Below are 19,578 nucleotides of genomic sequence, written 5' to 3'. Positions count from 1 at the left end.
ATTATTATTATTATTATTATTGTTATTGTTATTATTGTTATTATTGTTATTGTTATTACTATTATTATTATTGTTATTGTTGTTATTATTCTTGTTGTATTATTGTATTTATAATTTGTACTATTAACCTCTCTATGGTTCAACCCCGGTCTTGCCGGGTTATTTATTACTTCGACACTCCTGCACTTGGAAGAATACATTAACCTTTTAGTCATGTCAGGTATCAAATACTCACCGCCACCTTTTGACAAAATCCAAAACTATTATATTTTATCAAAATCAATTACAAACATATTATCTTGACTCTTGGTAACATCAAAACCAACTCCAAACAAGATTTAAACAATAAAAAAAACTATTTTACATATTAATCAAAACAAATTAGAAAATATCATAACACTAAAACATGCTTAAAAAACATCAAAAGAGTTAAAAAAAAAAGCATTAATGGGTAGGCCCCATGGACTCTAATCTTGTGTTTTTACATGGTTATACCTTCTCTAAACTTGTTGACTATAGGTTGTTATTTTTCTTCTATTTTCCTTTCTTCTTTCTCTTTCACTCTTTGTTTATCTAATGCTTGTTAGACCTTCTATATTAGGCTTTTTAACCTTCATAATATCATCTATTAACAGAGTATTTCCCCATGTGTTTTCTTTTTTTGTTCCTTTTCTCTTTCTTTTCAGCTTTGATTTGTAAGGGTATTTGTAATGTTTTTCTAGGCTTTGTTTAGATTCCCTAAAAAATTGATCAAAGATTAGCTATTTTATCAAAGTGAAAGGGTTCTAGATAAAAGCTAATAGTTAGAAGCTCTTGTACTAGGTTGATTTTGCAATGATGATTTTGGTTGTAGGGGTACTTGATTATTTTGCTAGACTTGAAGAGTAATGAGTTATTTATGGCTTTTTAATCTTGAGAGAGATATTTTAAAGCCATTGATAAGAACCCTTTGAAAAGACACAAAAAAATAGGTATCACGGTCAAAGTTGAATAGGTTGATCACTTTCGAGACTTCACTGGAGCAATTCTGATGTAAATGTCATTGGAAACTACTTGAAGTTGGTAGAAAAGATACACACATTTCGTTTGGATCTAACTTTGCTTAATTTAAAGGTCAGTAGTTGCACATTCATTTATTTAAAGGTGTCAACTTAATTAATCAAAAATATGAAAATATAAGAAAAGCTGATCGAGGATAAAATATTAGAGACTTTTATGAAAGAATTGAGCATGTAAACATCCAATTTCATGGGCATGAGTTAGTATAAGGGGTGTTTCTCAGTTAAATGGTAGTGGTTAGAATCTCTGAGGTGGTCGAAGACATCATATTCATTCACTTAAACATGCTCACTTGATTATCCAAAATTGCCAAAAAAAAGAAATTAATAATGGGTGAATAACATATCGTCTAAGTTAAACCCTATAAATTAGGGATTTTTTTAATTTGGGATGTGACCATTTTTAATTTAATCCCTACTCTTCCAATTATTTTTAATTGCATCTATAATTGTTTCTCAACTTTTAATTACATGTAATTTCACCACCGTCAAATTCAAATATCATTTCAGAGTTCAATGCCTTTTATAGATGAATAATTGGTTTTTAATTTGTTCAATTTTATCCTTATTTGACCATCAAGAATTTCAATTCCTTTTAATTTGGCCTCTAATTTAATCAATTTCTATCTCTAAAATTACGCGTCACTTACAAATTGGTCATTGGTCTTAGAAATCTATAATTAAATCCTTAATTGGTCTCTAATTGTTTTTCACAATTAAGCCTCTTATTTGACTAGTTAAACCTTTTAAAATTTAATTTCAATCCCCAAACTTCAATTAACGACCAAATTAATTCTAAAAACTGATTTTTCTTGCAAATAAGTCTTCAAAAAAATTAATCAACCCATTCAAAATTCTCATGGAGTCTTTAACCATCCAAATTTGTATTTCTTTACTCTAAATAAAAATATTTTCACCAACTGGGCATTTTATCAATCAGAATTATATTTTTAATTTTTCCAATTTTATATATTTTGATCCTTTAACTTTTTCTACTTGTCATCTTGGGTCTCTACCACCAACTTGGGTAATTTTTTAAGTTTTTTTCTTGTATTTTTTTTGTTAAAAAATAGATAACAAAAGTGTTAATGGAGTTAATATATCTAGTATAAAGAAAAATGACAAAAGAAAGGCTATGGTCCGATTTCAGCCAATAAACAATTCTAATCCTAATGCCTTTAAAGCCAACTCCCAAATTTGATTTTTTTTTTATTTAGAGAAAATGTTACAAATTTAACACTTGTCTTGAAAGAAGGATGAGCTTAGATGAAATTAAATATAAAGTAGATAAAATGCTAAAAACCATTTAAGACGATGAATTGATATAAGAAAATGAAGAAAAAAAATGTATACCTTTCTAATTTTAAGAATCTTTGGTGATTCAAATGGGATTTTATAACCCAAAAAGAGAAGGAAAATTAGAAGCAAAAAAAGATTTTCCAAATATGTATTTGTTGCAGTGATAAGGTATGTGATTTATTTATTAATAGAGGTAACTTGGTGAATGTTATTTTAAAGGATGTAATGGAGAAGATGAAGTTGCCTATATGATACATGAAACCATGAAGGATCTAAGCTATCATATACAGATTTATTGCAATTGGATAGGTGAGATATATTTATTGACTGGATAGACAAGTTTAAGCTAGAGAAAAAATTTGGACACACCTAATAATTTTTCTAACAAAAATATATATATATATTTTTATTTAATTGTTGATTATGATCAAATAAGTTGAAGGGTTGCTAGGTAAATATTGATAATATAAATGCTTAATTCCATATGTCTAGCTTTACTTATCCTAAAGAAAAATAACTTATAAAGGTTATGTATAAACAATCATACAACCAACAAAATAACTATAAAAAATAATTTTTATAGTCATCATTTAAGTAATATGCTTAATCCATTAATTAACTTTAAAATGTTTTAAAATTGAACTTAAAAAAATGAGTATCATTCAATTTAATCAAGAAGTATCGAAAAAGAAATATTACATTTAAGACTCATGCAACAAAATAACTATAAAAAATAATTTTTAAGTAATATGCTTAATCAATTAATCAATTTTACAATGTTTTAAAATTCAACTTAAAAAAATGAGTATCATTAAATTTAATCAAGAAGTATTGAAAAAAAAATATTACATTTAAGACTCATATGTTAATTATGGGTTATTAATGATGCTATTTTAGTGTATATTTAATAATATAGTATATGATATTTTTCAATTGAAAATATATTAAAATGATATATTTTTATAATTTTATTTTTATTTTTAATATAATAGTTTAAAAATATAAAAAATATTTTAACAAAATATGAATTGAAACAACAGAAGATACCACGAAACTTTTGCAAAATGCTTTAGTACATTTATGCAAGTCATGATCAAGTGTTCCAGCGTTTCTTGAATTAATCCAGGAGGGCTAGTTAATTAGTTGTCAGTAAAGTACAAGGACTAAATTATAATTAACTCAAAAAAAAAAACAATGGCAAGTGAAAAACAAAAACAATCGAGGGGGAGAAGGGGGGTCAAAAATAAAATTCTAGAGATGAATTGAGAGGAAGTACAGAAGCATCTTCCAGCTAGAGGCAGTGAGAAAGAGAGATTAACAGGGATTCTTTGCTCTCTCAGATCTAAAGTTTTTGTAATTGAATCGAAATCCAAAGAAAAAGCCATTCTCTGTTTTGACTTTTGTTATCGGTATCCAAAGACTACAAAATGGACGCATTGAGGAAACAGGCCAGCAAGTTGAGGGAACAAGTAGCCAAGCAACAACAAGTAAATAATGATTCTATCTATCTATCTATCAAACTTGCCCCCTTTTTTTTTCTCTTTGATCTTCTCAATTATGGTCTTTAACATCTTAGTCTCTGATTGTTTGTTTAATGAAAAAAATGTCCAAAAGTAAAGGATTGAAACATTTGTTGGATTTGTTTTGTTTTCTTTATCATCTGGGTTTTAGTAAACGTTTAAAATAAGTGGATTTAGCTTAAATTGTTAAGTGGGTGCATGCTTGTTAATGGGATTTAAGCGTGTTGCTTTTGTGCAATATCTGGTTTTTATCGAGTAAACTGTGGAGTTCAATTATTTGCAAACAACTTGAGCACGCATAATGATGTTGTTGTCAAATTTAAGCCTATATAGTGAACAAAGTTTGAGGTTTCAAATGTGTGTTGCCATTAATAGCAGCCTTTTAAACGGGGAGCAAATGTAGTTAGAAAGTTTTTGTGCTACATATGTCCAAATATGTGTGCCAGTTCATCTTTGTGCATTTGAGCAGTTAGATTTTTTAAATCAGTCAAATGATTTGTATATAGGAAAAAACACTAATTTTACTGGATCACACCTGCTTATGGGTTTTATTTAGAGTGAATTAGAATTGCCACAGACATTTCATTCTTAGCAGTAGCATGCTGCATGGTGCAAATAGAAAGGTTTAAGATGCGGAAGACCTGGTTTTCTTTTGAAGTTCTCACTAGAATGATTTGGACCATTTTAAACTTCTATTTAAGAATGTTTTTCTTCACTTACTACCAGCTTCTTTTATGACCTTCATGCTGGCTTTTTTTTTTTTTGGATTAATAAAGGAAGGATAGTATTCAAAAGAAAGGAATCTATGAGTGCGCCTTTGAGATTAAGCCATAGTTCAACAACAGAAAAAGAAGAGATAAACCTCGTTATATAAGAGAGCTACAGTATCCTTGAATATCAGTTAGGTAAACGCCTGAAAAGCCCCCCAAGTGTTGCACCATAAAGCAGCAAGTAACACTACCCTGTAATACAAAAATTGTCTCAAGGTTAAATATCCTTGAAGATTCTAGCATTCCCCTATATCCAAAATACTAAATATCTGGAAAGACAGAACATATCTATAATATCTTGCAATCCACTCCCAAAAACCCTCAGAGGATAGACCATCCATGATTCCCCGCCGAAGGGAAACATTTTGAGTCAAACTTCATTACCTTTGCCATTCTTTTAATCTTGCCTTGCTCATGGTTCTTATGCATGAGGTGTGTCCACAGAATTTTTTTTCTCAATTTGGCGAAATCTACCTGAAATTATATATTTGCTTAATACACTCTGATCAGCCATAATCTGAAGCTGGTTGGGTTTCACATTCAGCATACAAATTTAGAAAGCATGATAGATATACATTCTTGAACATTCAACATTTATAAGCTTCATATATTATCTTCTAATGTTCTGTGTTAGATCGTGTTCATTGTATTGAGAAACCTCAGACCAATCAACTTTGACTGTCTTCATGTATTCTTTAGAAAAATTGCTTATTAACACCTACTAATGTTTTTTTTAGGCTGTCATAAAGCAGTTCAGTGGCACAGGTTATGAAAGCTCAGATGTAATGGTAATTGATGAAGTCGAGATGCACAGACATCAGCAGCTAGAGAAGCTGTATAGGTCGACACGTTCAGGGAAGGTGGGTTCATTTTTCTGCCTTGAGATGAAAATTAATATTAAACTAGTTCACATCCTCCAATAATGTGCTATACCCTTTTAAGAGAAGTAATTGTTTTGTTAATGAAATTATGTTTAGGGAAGTGCTTATCCTTTCATGAATTTGTATGAGAAAGGGTTTGCGGATGATGAAAGGTTGATCCCACATTTCAGTAGATGACATGCTAAATGAATTTATTCATATGACAGCAAGGAATTCAACACTAACATTCTTTTTAAACATTTTTTTCTGACTCAACTGGGAATCTGATGGTTATCATGCTAGACAAGAACTACCTTTATGGTACAATCAAATTCCTGGTTAAGTGTACAAAATCTGGTTATCTATTTCTTTTTCTATGTGCATTGCAAATGTCAATAACCTCAAATCTTCTGAATAGCTTTCAAATGTCTTATACCTGAGTACCTGTAAAAGAAAGTCTTATACCAGAGTCCATTTCCACTACTCTATATTATTTGTAGATACGTTGTGTGCACGTGTGACTTTGCTTGCTGTTAAGCTGCTTGAGTATGGTTTGAAGTCTCATATATGGGGTAATTGAGCTCTTGGAGAGGGGAAATTAGTATGATATATGAAATGGAGGCTGGCTGCAAGTTTTGGTGAACTTGAAACACAATTTGTGTGATCGTTTGAGTCCTTTTTTGTTGGTCATGCCTTCTTGACATGGCATGTGTGCAATGCTTGGTCAGTAATTTCTTTTTACTGTCAGCTTTTGCAAAAATTGATGCTGACTGTTTGAGTCTTTTTTTTGTTGGTCATGCCTTCTTGAAATGACATGCATGCAATGCTTGTTCAGTAATTTCTTTTTATTTTTCAGCCTTTGCCAAAATTGATGATCGGTGACACAATTCATCTATGTTAAATCCAGTATGTTTTATCTCAATTTATTATATAATCAGCGAGGTTTGAGAGGGACAGCATAACTACTAAAATAAAGGCACTGCATCAATATTCTGGTTGTAGTTTCAAGAAAACAGTATTGCAAAGAAAAGGGCTTTGGTTTATATTTACACAGCTACTTTGTATAGAACTTTATTTTTCATGTTGTCCTAGTTCACTAGCTTTGGAGAGTTCTCATGACTCTGATAGGCATCAAATAGGCTTTAATCACTATTTTCTTATTCTTGCAAATTTCTTATATTTAAATTGCTATTTTCTTATGTGTATGATGCCTCTTGTTTCAGGATTTTCAGAAGGATGTTGTTAGAGCAGCGGAAGCCTTCACCACCATAGGGTACCGACATATTGAGGCAGGTGAAAAAACAATTAATACTCCATCCAACCACATTCTATTGATATTGGGGAATGTAAAAGTGGATTGAATGAACTTGATATTGGGTTCCTATATATATATATATAGATGTTATAGTGACATGTAGATGCTTTCATACTTTCTTTTATATAACACAAACTTTGTGGTAGTTAGGAACCAAGTTGTCAGAGGATTGCTGCAGATATGGAACTGAGAACATCAATGAGAACATGTTAGCTAAGGCTGCAGCTATATATGGTGATGCTCGTAAACATGTGGAACAGGAGCAGGATGACTTGAATCGCCTGTTATCTTCACAGGTTGACTTTTTACCCTGTACAGATGGAAATAATTTCTGTATATTTTATGGTGGAAACTTAGGTGCATTTAATTTATTGTTTCATAGTAGCTATCCTTGATACATTTCAGAACTCCCAAATTTGTTTTATTAAGTTGTAGTTTTACGGGTTAGTATTTCTGCTTGTGTTGGTTAAGGCAAAATGAGAGCTATGTGCTTTTACCTTGCTGAAAGTACTGCATCATGGATATCATGCAGAGGATTATACTTGTGGACTTTTTGTGAGTCAGAGTAGTTTTCTTTTGCAGTTGAATTTCAAGCTTTTCCACATTGCGACAAGAAAAGCAAATAATTACAATTGAAATTTTTTTGATATAAATAACCAATTTTGATGATAACCACAAAATAAGACTTGAGCTGTTGAATTATCAGAGGCTAGTTATCTCTGCAACTATTCATGAATTGACCTAGAGATGAACATCATAATTCTTCTTCTTCTTCGTTTTTCATCTTTCCAGGTTTTGGAACCCTTGAGAGCAATGATCAATGGCGCTCCTTTAGAAGATGCCCGCCATCTTGCTCAACGATATAGCCGGATGAGACAGGAAGCAGAGACCCAGGTAATTAGAAAGCTGCCCATCTGCTGCATTAGTGTTACATAATATTGTATGATCATCATGCTTGGACTGTCACTTCTTGTTCCATACTTTTGATATTTGCTACAATCTCATCATTCATGATTTCATATTGACCATTAAAAGCAAACAGGCAGTTGAGGTTTCCAGAAGACAAGCACGAGTACGGGAATCTCCAATTCCTGAAAATGTTTCAAAGCTGCATGCAGCAGAAGCCAAGATGCAAGAAATAAAGGCTAACATGGCAGTTCTTGGTAAAGAAGCTTCAGCTGCATTAGCTGCCGTTGAAGCACAACAGCATAGATTGACTTTCCAACGGCTTGTTGCCATGGTATGTTTGATTTTTCAGTATAGAATTTTCTACTTTGAAGCCTAAACAATTCGTGGAGTTTCATATTTATGATTAGCTTACGTGATTGAAGGTTGAAGGAGAAAAAAATTATCATCTTAGAATTGCTGCTATTCTTAGTGAGGTCGAAGCTGAGGTCAGTTCAATCTCCATTTTTTTCATTAAGAAATTTCTTTTGATCTGAGCAATGCAACTTACAGTCTGAAACTTGTGTCAGATGGTCTCGGAGAAACAGCAAAAAGAGTCTGCTCCTCCAGTTATTCTGCCTCCTGCTATTCCATCAGAAAATGGCTTGGAGAAAAGCACGTACTTTTTGGCTGAAGTAAGTATTCTACATAAGACACTGAAACTTTAGATGATGGGTTTGCAAGTCTCTTCAGAAAGAATATGTTATTTTTCATTATTCTGATATTTGCATGCTACACTTTACATAAGTTTCAAGATTATGCTGATGCCCCTATCTAGTACATTGAAGGGGCTTGTTGTTGACTTGTTAGAGTTCTTGTAAACAGTTCACCTGTATAAATATTTCCTTAAAGAATTTATCAAGAGACAAAGATGGTGTGATTGAATTGTATATCATGTTGATTTCTGTCATGTGGATGAATGGCTCCTGTTGGCAAATGCTGCTAGCCAGGTCATTCCGATTATTATTTCCCATGCACGGGGGTAATTCTTCAAATCCTCCCTGATACCTCTCCAAATGTGTGCATAAATATTGAGACTTCATTTTAAGGGATACTTGCCATTTGCAGACCTGACTTTTTGCTGTTGACTCCTGTTGGCAAACCATACATGGCCAATCCTGCCTTTTATGTACAGGAGCTCAATAAAAAAAAACTTTGGGAACAAGTCCTCAATCCCTTTATCCTGCATAGAGCTTGTCTTGTCAGAGGAGAGGGATTATCTTCCAAAAGAAAAATGAAAGGGAGATTAATTATTGAAAACATGGAATTTCATGGATGGTTCCAGCTGAAAATTTGCATCATTTACTTTAATCTTTATGCAAAGCAGGCATTACAATTAATCTAGTTCCTGTTGCATGCTTTCTTTATCAAATATATTGTGTTTTAGATAGAGCTTAAGTTGTAAAATTTTTGTTACGTCTTGCAGGCAACACATCCTTTTTTCGCAGAGACAGAGAAGGAGCTGAGCTTGGCTGTGGGTGACTACATTGTTGTGAGAAAGGTTATCTGGATTTTCCTTGTTGATTTTTTACTGTTGCAATTGCATTTGGAAGCATCCTCATAACAGATAGATCATCGATGTGCATTTAGAAGTTCTTAACCGCTCTTCTGCATGGAGCATAGAAAAAGAGCTGGCATGTTTGTCTATTTGATTTTCAGGGACACAAACCTTACCGTACCTCTAGTTCCACAACTTGTATGTTGCATCTAATCTCTGAAATACTCATAACATTCTCTCACCCAAGGGAGATACTCATGCAAGCACTAACCTTTTTGTCTAGCAGTATCCAGAATCAATTGAGTTCTTCTTAAGGAGTAACAGGAAACCTTTATGAACATTTTTCATGGAATACACGTGTAGGATCCATATCGAATGCAACTTCCAACGCTTGAGTGTTTGCTTTCCTTTTTGGACCTCTTACAAATAGTTGTTTTTTTCTTCTACTTTGACACAACATCTTCCAACGGGTACAAAAGATCCCATTGTCGGTGTCAACGCAAAAATCTCATTAGAAACTGAAAAAAAAATGATTTTAAGATTTGTCTGACATCAAGAGACGCATGTCTGCATTATTCTATTTGACCTTACTGTACAATCAATCATATCAAGGAACTCGTCTCCCCTTGTGAAACCGGCCATTATATTTTGTTTGTAATTAAATTAGGATAAGATAAATACTTAATCGCATTTTCTGCACCTCTAATTTGCTTGTACATTATAGGTAAGTCCAACTGGGTGGTCAGAAGGAGAATGTAAAGGTAAAGCTGGGTGGTTCCCATCAGCATACGTGGAGAAGCGCCAGAGGATTCCCACCAGTTCGTCTGCTTAAGTTTTCTGAGTCTTACCGTGCTAGTGTTTGTTCAACTTGGTCCTCCAAATTCTAGAATTGCTGCTAGGCGTCAATGAGTGAATGCCAAAGGGGGGAAGAAGAAGAAAGAAAAAGTTGGTGTTCCTTTTCTTTCTTTTTTATTTTTTCAATTCCTGTGTGTTATCATGGCAACGCACTTTGATTGTATATTCTTTCATTGAATCTTGAGAAAACGAATGTGTTTGATGAAGAGGTAAGCTATTCTTGTTATAGAAGAGCTCATCAATCTATCTCAACCAATACCGGGTAAAAAATTCATTAATAGATGTTAGTAGATGTGTGAGGTTGAGCTGACTCAACCATTTACGTCATGACTGTTATAAATATAATCCAGGTAAAAAAAAGGATTATTATTAGGTTGATTTTTTTAAAAAAATATTTTGAAATTTAATATTTTACATTAAAAATTTTAAAAATGATACATGTGCGTGTGGGTTATATATATTATAAATAATAAAATTTTAAAAATTATTTCAATTTTTTTTATTTTATATTAGAATGATATTTTTTTTTAAGTTAAATTATTTAAACCAATTTTTTTTTAATTTTTAATTTGAAAAACATAATTTATTTATATGAATATGAAGTGTATATATTAATAGATTTTTAACTTTTTTTTGTCTTTAGTAGTAATTTGTTTTTGGTTCTAAAACTTCATGTTTGTTAGTAAATTAATACTTTAGGTGATTTTTTTAATGGTATAATTAGTCTATTATCATAAAATCTCTATAAAATTAACCTTTGGTTTTCTATTTGTATATAAAATTAAATGTGATTTTTTTTTCACCTAAAGTGAAAAACATAAAAAAAAAAAAGGGGTTTGCATGAATAAACAAAAGAAAATCCTCTTATAAATTGCTATTGTTTCTATCTCCCACCATTGACAATAATCTTGGTCAGAATTCTAAAAGACATCCTTCCCTTCTGTTTAATTTTAACCATTAAATCAATAATAAAGGATTCATTTTTATTAAATAGAGTTGAATAATTCTCATATTTTCAAAATTGACACAATTTAGTTACTTTCAGAGGTTTGATGAGGTGTTTTGTTGTGCAATTGATGAGAAACTGTATGTCAAGAAACCATGTACGAAATCTAAGCAGAGATGGCATATACAACTATGCCTCACATGAAAGAGTAAAGAGTTATACCACAGAAAACTAAAACAAGATGTAGTTTTACTGTTTTGGGAACAATTGTTCATGTTTCATATAAAACTGTTCATCTTCTTTTTTTTTCTGATTTTTCCCTTTTTATCCTGAGGTTTTTATTTTTTTGATCGGTCAGTTATTTTATTAAATGTTTTGTTTTATTTTTATTTAATTATATTTTTTAAAGTTATGCTTTCATGGTGTTATAAACAAAATTATGTTTTGTTTTTTTTTTCTCTCGCTTTCTCGACGTGTCATTAAATGTTTTGATATTAAATTAATAATTAATTTGATAAAAAATAATTTAGCTTTTTAAAAAAAAAAATTTGAGAGATTGACATAAATAAAGAAACAAGGCTCTTTTATACAAATGATGTTCAAAGGTTCTATATAATCCCTCAAGTTTCAAGTTTTTTCTTTTCTGTACCTGTATGTTTAGGTTATTATATTTTTATTCTAAACTTTATTTTTTTCATATTTTTTTTTAATTTAAGATAATAAAAAGAAAGTCATTGCAAAAGTTAAGGAGAGAACTATTACGTGGATTGATTCCAACATAATAATTTTGATTTTAATATTTATGGATTTGACTTTAAAAAATAATTACGTGGAGATGATTTTACCATTTGGGCATGGAAAGTTTTATTTTTTTAATTTGATTTTGATTTTATATATATATTGGAAGGCGTTTTGGGGTTGTAGTGGGGTTAATGAGCTTTCTAGGATAATTTTTAGGTTGATGAAAACAGGTGAAAATTGAGTTTTTAGGTTGAAATACACTAGACCTTGATTTTCAGCAACCTCCCTTGATTTTCAGCCACCTCCCTCCCATCGCTAGAGTTTGCACAAGATAAACATAGGTTGTCCGCCTAGATATGTGACGTATCATTTCCTGAATTTAAAAAGCAGGCAGACAAAAGTATAAAAATAAAAATAAAAAAATCATGCTACTCATGAAAACCAATATATATTTTCTCATCATTTGAATTCTTAAAAAAAAAAAATTATTTTGATTTATATGTAGCATCCCCGCAAGAATATACAAGGTGTAAAACAATATGAATGCCCTACACCCTTTATGAAAAAAATAGTTATACGATGCATACAAGCTAAAAACAAGTACTCAGTATGATATCTGCTTTCCCAGACCTTGTTGAGCCAGAAGAATTGCGAGTTCTAGACATGAGCTATCCGAATCACGTGAAATCACCTGCTAAAAAATTCTTGCAACTTTGAAGATTCAAATTATTGTTGTAAATCCGAGACGAAGAAGATTGACAGCTTTCTATCGAGAAAACGATTCAAGTATAATGAATCAGTGAGTTTCTTTCAGCCCTGTGTTCTCATATCCATAGAACTAATACCATATATATATATATATATATATATATGCATGAGTGTTTCAAAATCTTTAATAGCAACTCTCTCCGGTAGGTGCATATATGCAGCAGCAGCAGAAGAAGAAGAAGAAATTTTTCCATTTGTCCTCATGTTGTACTCATATGAAGGGCGACCAGGGATGCATAAGCCCCGTCAGTGATCTTCATGAGCACATCATGCTTTCCCTTCTCAGCAATCACACCATTCTTCACTACAGCAATGATATCAGCACCTTTAATTGTGGCAAGGCGATGAGCAACAACAACGGTTGTTCTGTTCACCATAACTCTATCTAATGCTTCTTGTACTATACGCTCTGACTCTGCGTCCAGCGCACTCGTTGCCTCGTCGAGTAAGAGAACTTTTGGATTCTTTAGGATTGCCCTAGCGATGGCTATTCTCTGCTTCTGTCCGCCCGACAGTTGAATCCCTCGTTCACCTACTTTGGTGTCATAGCCTTGTGGTAGTGTGCTAATGAAGTTGTGCGCATTTGATGCTCTTGTAGCTTCGATTATCTCTTCCTCGGTAATCTCTCCATGCTTTCCATAAGCTATATTTGCGCGGATAGTTTCATTGAACAGTATTGGTTCTTGGCTGACCAAACCCATTTGTTGTCTCAGCCAGTTTAGCTTCAACCTCTTGATTTCCACACTGTCCAAATATACATGACCGGAATCAGGATCATAAAACCTCTCTATGAGGCTGATAACTGTTGACTTCCCGCTACCGCTCTCCCCAACTAGAGCAACAGTCTGCAGATAGAATTTCAAGGTGAGTAATTGGGTACTTGTAAGAGCTTGCAGAAGAACAATATTGAGCTAGTCATGCGCCTCGTTTTCTCTTTGGTTTATAACGAAGCAGATGCCCGGATTTAGAACAACTCTTAAAAAGAATTTCCAAGATTACAGTAATGATGAATACCTTTCCAGAGGGAATACTAAGGGATATGTCTCTGAAGATTTGAACATGTGGTCTCATCGGGTATTTAAAGCTAACATGTTCAATCTCAATATCACCATTAACATGGGGTAGAGTGAGCCCTTCATCTTTACTTGAGTCTATTTTAGGCTTTCTATCAAGAATTGCAAATATTGAAGCTGCTGAATCTTTGGCCTTGGCAGTGTCTGGAGCCAGGCCACTAGATTGGGAAACCCCCAGTGCTCCAATAGTCAACGCAAAGAAAACCTGCAGAAAATGAGCTCAGAACCTGATAAAATCAACTTTGAATCACATGAAAATAATAATCGTAATAATAAAAAAAAATAAAGTCTGTGTACCCTGAAAACATCTCCAAATGTTGTTTTCCCATTTTGGACAAAGATAGCTCCAATATAGAAACAAAATGCATTGGTGCAATAGAGTATAAAGAATGATAAGCCATAACCAATGCCACTAACAAACCCAAGCCGAACACCTTGCTTCGTGGGACCTTCACATTTCTTTTCATACAACTCCATTACCTTCTTCTCGGCACAAAAAGAAGCAACAGTTCTAATGCTGCCAACCGCATCATTAGCCACTTGACTAGCTTGTTCATACATCATCTGCAAAAAAAAGAAAAAAAAATCATCACTAGTGTACCTAACACATATTCCTTGAGAGAATAATAGCAACTGAATAACACTGACCTTTGAATCTGCACTGAACCCCTTCATAAACTTTGCTTGCATGTACCCTTGGATAAATAGCAAGGGAGATATAGCAATAATTATCAAGGTCAACATCCAGTTGGCTGAAAATGCTATAACCAAAGCTGACAAGATTGTTGATATATTTTGGACAATTAAGGACAGGGAATCACCAACAAGCCTCCTAACTGTAGAAGCATCTGTTGACAACCTTGCACCAATTGCACCACTGAAAAAGGCGAAAGCATTCATATTTACGAGTAATAATATCGTTTCTTAATTTCTTTATAAATTTTTAAAGCTGTAACATGAATTTGGAGTATAAGAATGTCCTCAACACACCTTGAATTTGTAGGGTCATCAAACCAGCTAATCTCTTGGTGCACTACTTTTTCAAATGTTTTGGAACGAATTCGTTCAATCAACTTACCACCAGCAATTCCAAAGAGGTAATATTGCAGTGGAAGGGCTGCAAAGGTAATAAAACCCAATCCCAAATACAGCACTGCCCAGAACTTGGAATCTTTTCGAATCTCCTTTGGAGGTTCATAGAACATGTTAATGGCTTTTGATAGTAGAAGGCCAAACACTGGGAAAATCACACCATGTATAACTGCAGCAACGGTGCCCAGAAATAAAACAGGAAGCTCAGGCTTGTTGAGGTAGGCAAGTCGTTTAATAGAAACTTCTTTAGGCTCTACATTTCTTTCATTGTTCTGTTCGAATTCATCATCATGAACACTGGTAGGACCGGGCATGCCAAAGCCAACAGTGTTGAGTGTGAAGGACCGCCGACTTCCTGATGAACCTCTACTTATGGATCCCTGAACAGAATGTTTCTGGCTCCTAGGACTGGAAATGGACCTGTCTCTGTCCAAACTAGATCTCGACATATCAGCATCAATGTCCTGAGATTCTTCAGAATCCATAGCTCCTCCTTGGAGGCGAATTAACTGGGAGTAAGCCCCCTCCGGATCTTTTGTCAGCTCCTCATGACTTCCTTTAATATTGTTTGAAATTAGATTGGGGAACAATATAAAAAATTTATAGATGAAGCAGCAAGTCTAGCGATACCTTTCTCTACAATTTTTCCCAAATGAACCACAGCAATCATGTCCGCATTCCTGATAGTTGTCAAACGATGTGCAACAACTAAAGTTGTTCGGTCGCACATAATTTTCACCAACGCATCTTGGACAACGCGTTCAGACTCCGCATCAAGTGCACTTGTTGCTTCATCAAGAAGAAGAATCTTTGGATTCTTCAATATGGCCCTTGCAATTGCAATTCTTTGCTTTTGGCCACCAGACAACTGAGTACCATGCTCACCAACCATGGTGTCAAGTCCCTGCGAAACACAAATGAACCCATCCTACTTACTTGTTTGAAGCATAAAGATAGAACAACATAAATAGAAAATGAACGTGGTTGCTTATGATGGGAATTATAGTGGTCAATATCATTGTAAACATTGCTCTTACGACTAAAAACAAATACTAGAGATCATGCATTCCTTAAAAGAAAGTGGTTTACCTCAGGCATTTTGTCAATGAATTTTGCAGCATTGGCTAGTTGGATTGCTGTTCTAATCTCCTGATCAGTTGCATTTTCTTTCCCATAAGCTATATTTTCCTTTATGCTGGTTGCAAATAAAATAGGTTCCTGGCTAACTAGTCCAATCTTCTCCCTTATCCAGCTAAGCTTCAGCTTCTTTAAGTCAACACCATCGATAAGTACTTCACCTGAATCAGGATCATAAAATCTCTCAACAAGGCTAATAACAGTTGACTTTCCGCTTCCACTTTGCCCAACCAAAGCTGTAGTTGTGCCACTTGGAACTTGCAGTGAAAATCCAGAGAAGATTTGAACCTCAGGCCTAGCTGGGTATCTGAAATACACATCTCTGAGCTCAATTTCTCCATCCAGATCTTCCACTACCATCCCACTAGTGTCATAGGGATCGATTTTTGGCTTCCGTTCAATGGTCTCAAACATCTTATATGCCGCAGCTTGCCCCGATGCAAAAGCATTCAAACATGGAGAAGTCTGACCCAATGACCTAGACCAAGGGACCACAAAACACTTCAGGGTGTGGATTCTAATAGATTATATTACTAGATAACATATCAGGGGTAATATCAATGTTGAAACAAGTACTTACATTCCTCCAGTCATAATTGATATAATTACAGTCATAACTTGTCCACCGTTATAACCTTTCTCGACGATCAATTTGGATCCATACCATATGGCAAGTGCATAAGTGCCAAATACAATGCACAACATTGTACCGAGACCCAAGCCTGAGGCCAACCCTTGTTGGGCGGCAGAGTTATACGCAATTTTCAGCTTACTGTCATATTTTTCAATTGCATGCTTCTCCCCAGTGAAAGATGCAACCTCGTAGAAGCACAAAATGGATAATTTAGGAAGCGATTCATGGAAATATATGATTTAATAAGTTACGGATTTGTATGTCTTACTGTTCGTATTGCTCCAACTGTTTGCTCTACAATGTTTCCAGCCTCTGCATAAGCAACCTGTCCACGGCTTGACATTTTTGTCATGATCAAAGCCATGACTCCACCAGCAATCACAAGAGGAGGAATACTGGAAAGCAGAACTAATGCAAGACGCCAGCCTTTTATGAAGCCAATCGCGAAGCCACCGAAAAATGTTGCTATTAGTTGTATAAACTTCCCGACCTGGCATGATGTATTTCTTAAGTACCAGCAGCGGCATATTCGAGCTCAAACAAAAAACATTCATATTTGATTGGAGAGTGGATGAATGAGAGATAAAAATAATAATAATAATAAATAAATAAATAAATCTTGAAAGCCTGACATACAGCCTTCAGACACGTAGATGTAGAAAGCTCGATTTATCATGGTTATAGTTCCTTGTACTCTACTACATAGAAGGAGAAAAGCACTACCTTTTCACCCATGGCATCTTGAATGAGAATAGTGTCACCAGACATTCTTCCTATGACTTCACCAGTGGATGTTTCAGAGTCGAAGAAGCCAATGTCCTGTCTCAATATTGTTTTCAAGTACAGACTTCGAATGCGGGTAGACTGTCTTTCTCCAGTAACCATCCAACTGGACACCTCTGCAACACAGCAGGAGAATAGCTAAAACTTAATTACCATGCCACATCTGAACTTACTGAAATTTCACCTGATCATATGCAATGCATGAAAATGCACACATTAAAGAAGTCCAGCAACAATTACAAGCACAATCAAGTAGTAGTTCAGAGTCCAGGGATTCTTCTTATAATAAGCTTTCAAATATGTAGAAACCATAAAAAAGAAAGAAAGAAAGAAAAAATCCCCTTTCCATCGTCAAAACACTAACACCATTCTTCTTAGATGATTGTATCGTAGTTTTACCATGGAACACTTGTTGAACAGGCCTGATTAAGTGCAAGGATGATTTACACAATTCTTAAGCAAAATAATAAGATTGGATAATGCTGCTATATTTTAACAGAAGAGAATTAAGCCAAGGTAAATCAATCCTTACGTAAAAGAGAAGCGATGCCCGATCCAATTGCCAAGTACACAAAATTTAGTGCTACCTGAAGTAGAATTCAAACGAAGGTAAGTTTGTCTTCCGGCAAAACGGAACTAAATCTCCAACAAAAATTATTCAGAAGTTGAAATGTAACAGCATTGATTAATACTGAACTCTTGTTCTCTCATAAGGGACAATATAATGTATTATATAATTTATAAAAAAAATGCTTCGAGTAGCATTATATACATACATACATATATATACTCAACTCCTGCTTAGTTGGAGTTGCTAACTGTAAACACAATCAATGCATGGATATATAGCAAAGCTAATAAAGTTGAATTAGGATGGACCTGCACCTATCTGTATAGCCTCCAAAAACTGGAATTTTTTATTTTTTAGCTACATTAAATCCATGGAGACCACTCTGGTTATTAAGTTATAGGTGGTTCCACAATCCATGACAGCATTGATGCAATGCTATTGCCAATTAAGAGGGAGAAAAACCGAAATCAAGACAGCATTGCAGAATTTGGAAAGATTCTGTAATGGGTACTGGGTAAAATGTCAATGCACCTCTTCTCATTAGCTCTGATACGGTTAATTTCATATACATTCATTACTTCTTGAATCTACTTTTAATCAAAGAAAGATTAATGGGGAACTTAAACGCTAAGCAAACATCCTTTTCCCACCAAATTATCATCTACAAAAACAGCAAAAGAAAAGGAAAATAACAAGTGCAAAATAAGATCGTCAAATGTCATTAATTCATCAGAATAAAAATAAAACTAAACCAATTATTGAAAGAAATAAAAGGAAGGAAGATTGATAAAGCAACCTCTTTTTTAATAATTCAATAAATCAAGATCCAAAAAATAGGATTGATAAGGAGAGAAAAAGAAGGACATTAATTGAAAGAATCTATAATGAAATTACCTTGGAAACTTCCTTAACAATGTTCGAACGATCACTGGAGCCGAAGGAGTTTATAAGCTGGCCAAAAATGAGTGTCATCAGAGGCTGAGCAAGGCCATTAGCAATGGCACTTAACGTGCCAACGATCATCAAAACCACGTCAAGCCTATCTGCAAACGTGAACAGCTTGTGGAATGCAACCTTCTGATCTTCTCCATTCGTGCTTTTCTGGCCATTAGCAATACTGTTTGTTGATGCACCTTCTGTATGTTCCCTCATGGCCTCCTTGCAAAGAATCGATCAATCACCCCTCTCGGTTTGATCGATCTTGGGCTCTAACAAAAACACATTACCAAAAAGGAAAAAAAAAGCATACCAAGCTATATGAACAGCTGACTACATAAATATATGTCTAAATTCTTTGTGGCATCAAGAAAGTTTATTTTTTCGTAATTTATTTTCAAAAGATTAATGAACATAGAACAACACACGTACCAGGGAGAAGATAAGGAGTGATGGAGAGATTTGGAGGAGAGGAGTTGGCTTAACAAGTCATGAATGGCAAATAAGAGAGAGCGTTATGGAGATGTATAAATAGGATGCAAAAAACTGCAGCTGCATACCAAACAAGTTTTGTTTGTTGTACAGCCTGTTTAAACCTTCTCGATTGAATTCAATTCAAAAATCTTCTATATTTAAAATGATTTTTAGGGTTGATAATTGAATATTTTAATATCTGAAAATGGCATGAAAATAAATCACAAAATACCTTTATACCCTTTTTTCTTTAAGAGACGATGTTAGTATAAAAAACAAAATGTATTAATTTCTATACATAAA

General features: G+C 33.8%; 2 protein-coding genes across 3 annotated transcripts; one reads left to right on the top strand and one right to left on the bottom strand.

Annotated features, from left to right (window-relative positions):
• The first annotated feature begins 3,565 nt into the window (after positions 1-3,565).
• Positions 3,566-10,376, top strand: LOC105111991 (SH3 domain-containing protein). 2 transcript variants are annotated; one of them, XM_011007524.1, is made up of 10 exons: positions 3,566-3,844; positions 5,385-5,507; positions 6,731-6,796; positions 6,969-7,118; positions 7,615-7,716; positions 7,865-8,062; positions 8,154-8,216; positions 8,298-8,402; positions 9,194-9,268; positions 9,990-10,376. In XM_011007524.1, the coding sequence occupies exons 1-10, from the start codon at positions 3,785-3,787 to the stop codon at positions 10,095-10,097; spliced, it is 1,050 nt and encodes a 349-aa protein (XP_011005826.1). In that variant the 5' UTR covers positions 3,566-3,784; the 3' UTR covers positions 10,098-10,376. The 2 variants fall into 2 exon arrangements, with proteins under 2 accessions (XP_011005826.1, XP_011005824.1); XM_011007522.1 differs by having other exon boundaries at positions 6,731-6,800; positions 6,973-7,118.
• Positions 10,377-12,280: 1,904 nt separating this feature from the next.
• Positions 12,281-19,370, bottom strand: ABCB9 (P-glycoprotein 9). The gene is made up of 13 exons (XM_011007521.1): positions 19,234-19,370; positions 18,760-19,073; positions 17,827-17,881; positions 17,235-17,410; positions 16,780-17,001; positions 16,458-16,696; positions 15,830-16,355; positions 15,371-15,644; positions 14,639-15,296; positions 14,297-14,525; positions 13,946-14,212; positions 13,590-13,853; positions 12,281-13,420 (listed from the first exon to the last, which is right to left on the bottom strand). Exons 2-13 carry the CDS (start codon positions 19,015-19,017, stop codon positions 12,776-12,778), a joined length of 3,813 nt encoding a protein of 1,270 aa, XP_011005823.1. The 5' UTR covers positions 19,018-19,073; positions 19,234-19,370; the 3' UTR covers positions 12,281-12,775.
• Positions 19,371-19,578: the final 208 nt, after the last annotated feature.

This window comes from Populus euphratica, unplaced genomic scaffold (genome assembly GCF_000495115.2).
Source record: "Populus euphratica unplaced genomic scaffold, PopEup_1.0 scaffold319.1, whole genome shotgun sequence".
NCBI lineage: Eukaryota > Viridiplantae > Streptophyta > Magnoliopsida > Malpighiales > Salicaceae > Populus > Populus euphratica.
The sequence above is the reverse complement of the archived record's forward strand: the minus strand, read 5'-3'. Positions and strand labels throughout refer to the sequence as shown.

Excerpts from the sequence above, each read along its gene's own strand:
- LOC105111991 (XM_011007524.1), top strand. The coding sequence starts at position 3,785 with ATGGACGCATTGAGGAAACAGGCCAGCAAGTTGAGGGAACAAGTAGCC. Across the intron at positions 6,797-6,968 it reads TAGGGTACCGACATATTGAG|TTAGGAACCAAGTTGTCAGA; the intron begins GCAGGTGAAAAA and ends ACTTTGTGGTAG. Across the intron at positions 7,119-7,614 it reads ATCGCCTGTTATCTTCACAG|GTTTTGGAACCCTTGAGAGC; the intron begins GTTGACTTTTTA and ends TCATCTTTCCAG.
- ABCB9 (XM_011007521.1), bottom strand. The coding sequence starts at position 19,017 with ATGAGGGAACATACAGAAGGTGCATCAACAAACAGTATTGCTAATGGC. Across the intron at positions 16,356-16,457 it reads TCAATTATGACTGGAGGAAT|GTCATTGGGTCAGACTTCTC; the intron begins GTAAGTACTTGT and ends CCCTTGGTCTAG. Across the intron at positions 14,526-14,638 it reads GATGACCCTACAAATTCAAG|TGGTGCAATTGGTGCAAGGT; the intron begins GTGTGTTGAGGA and ends CGCCTTTTTCAG.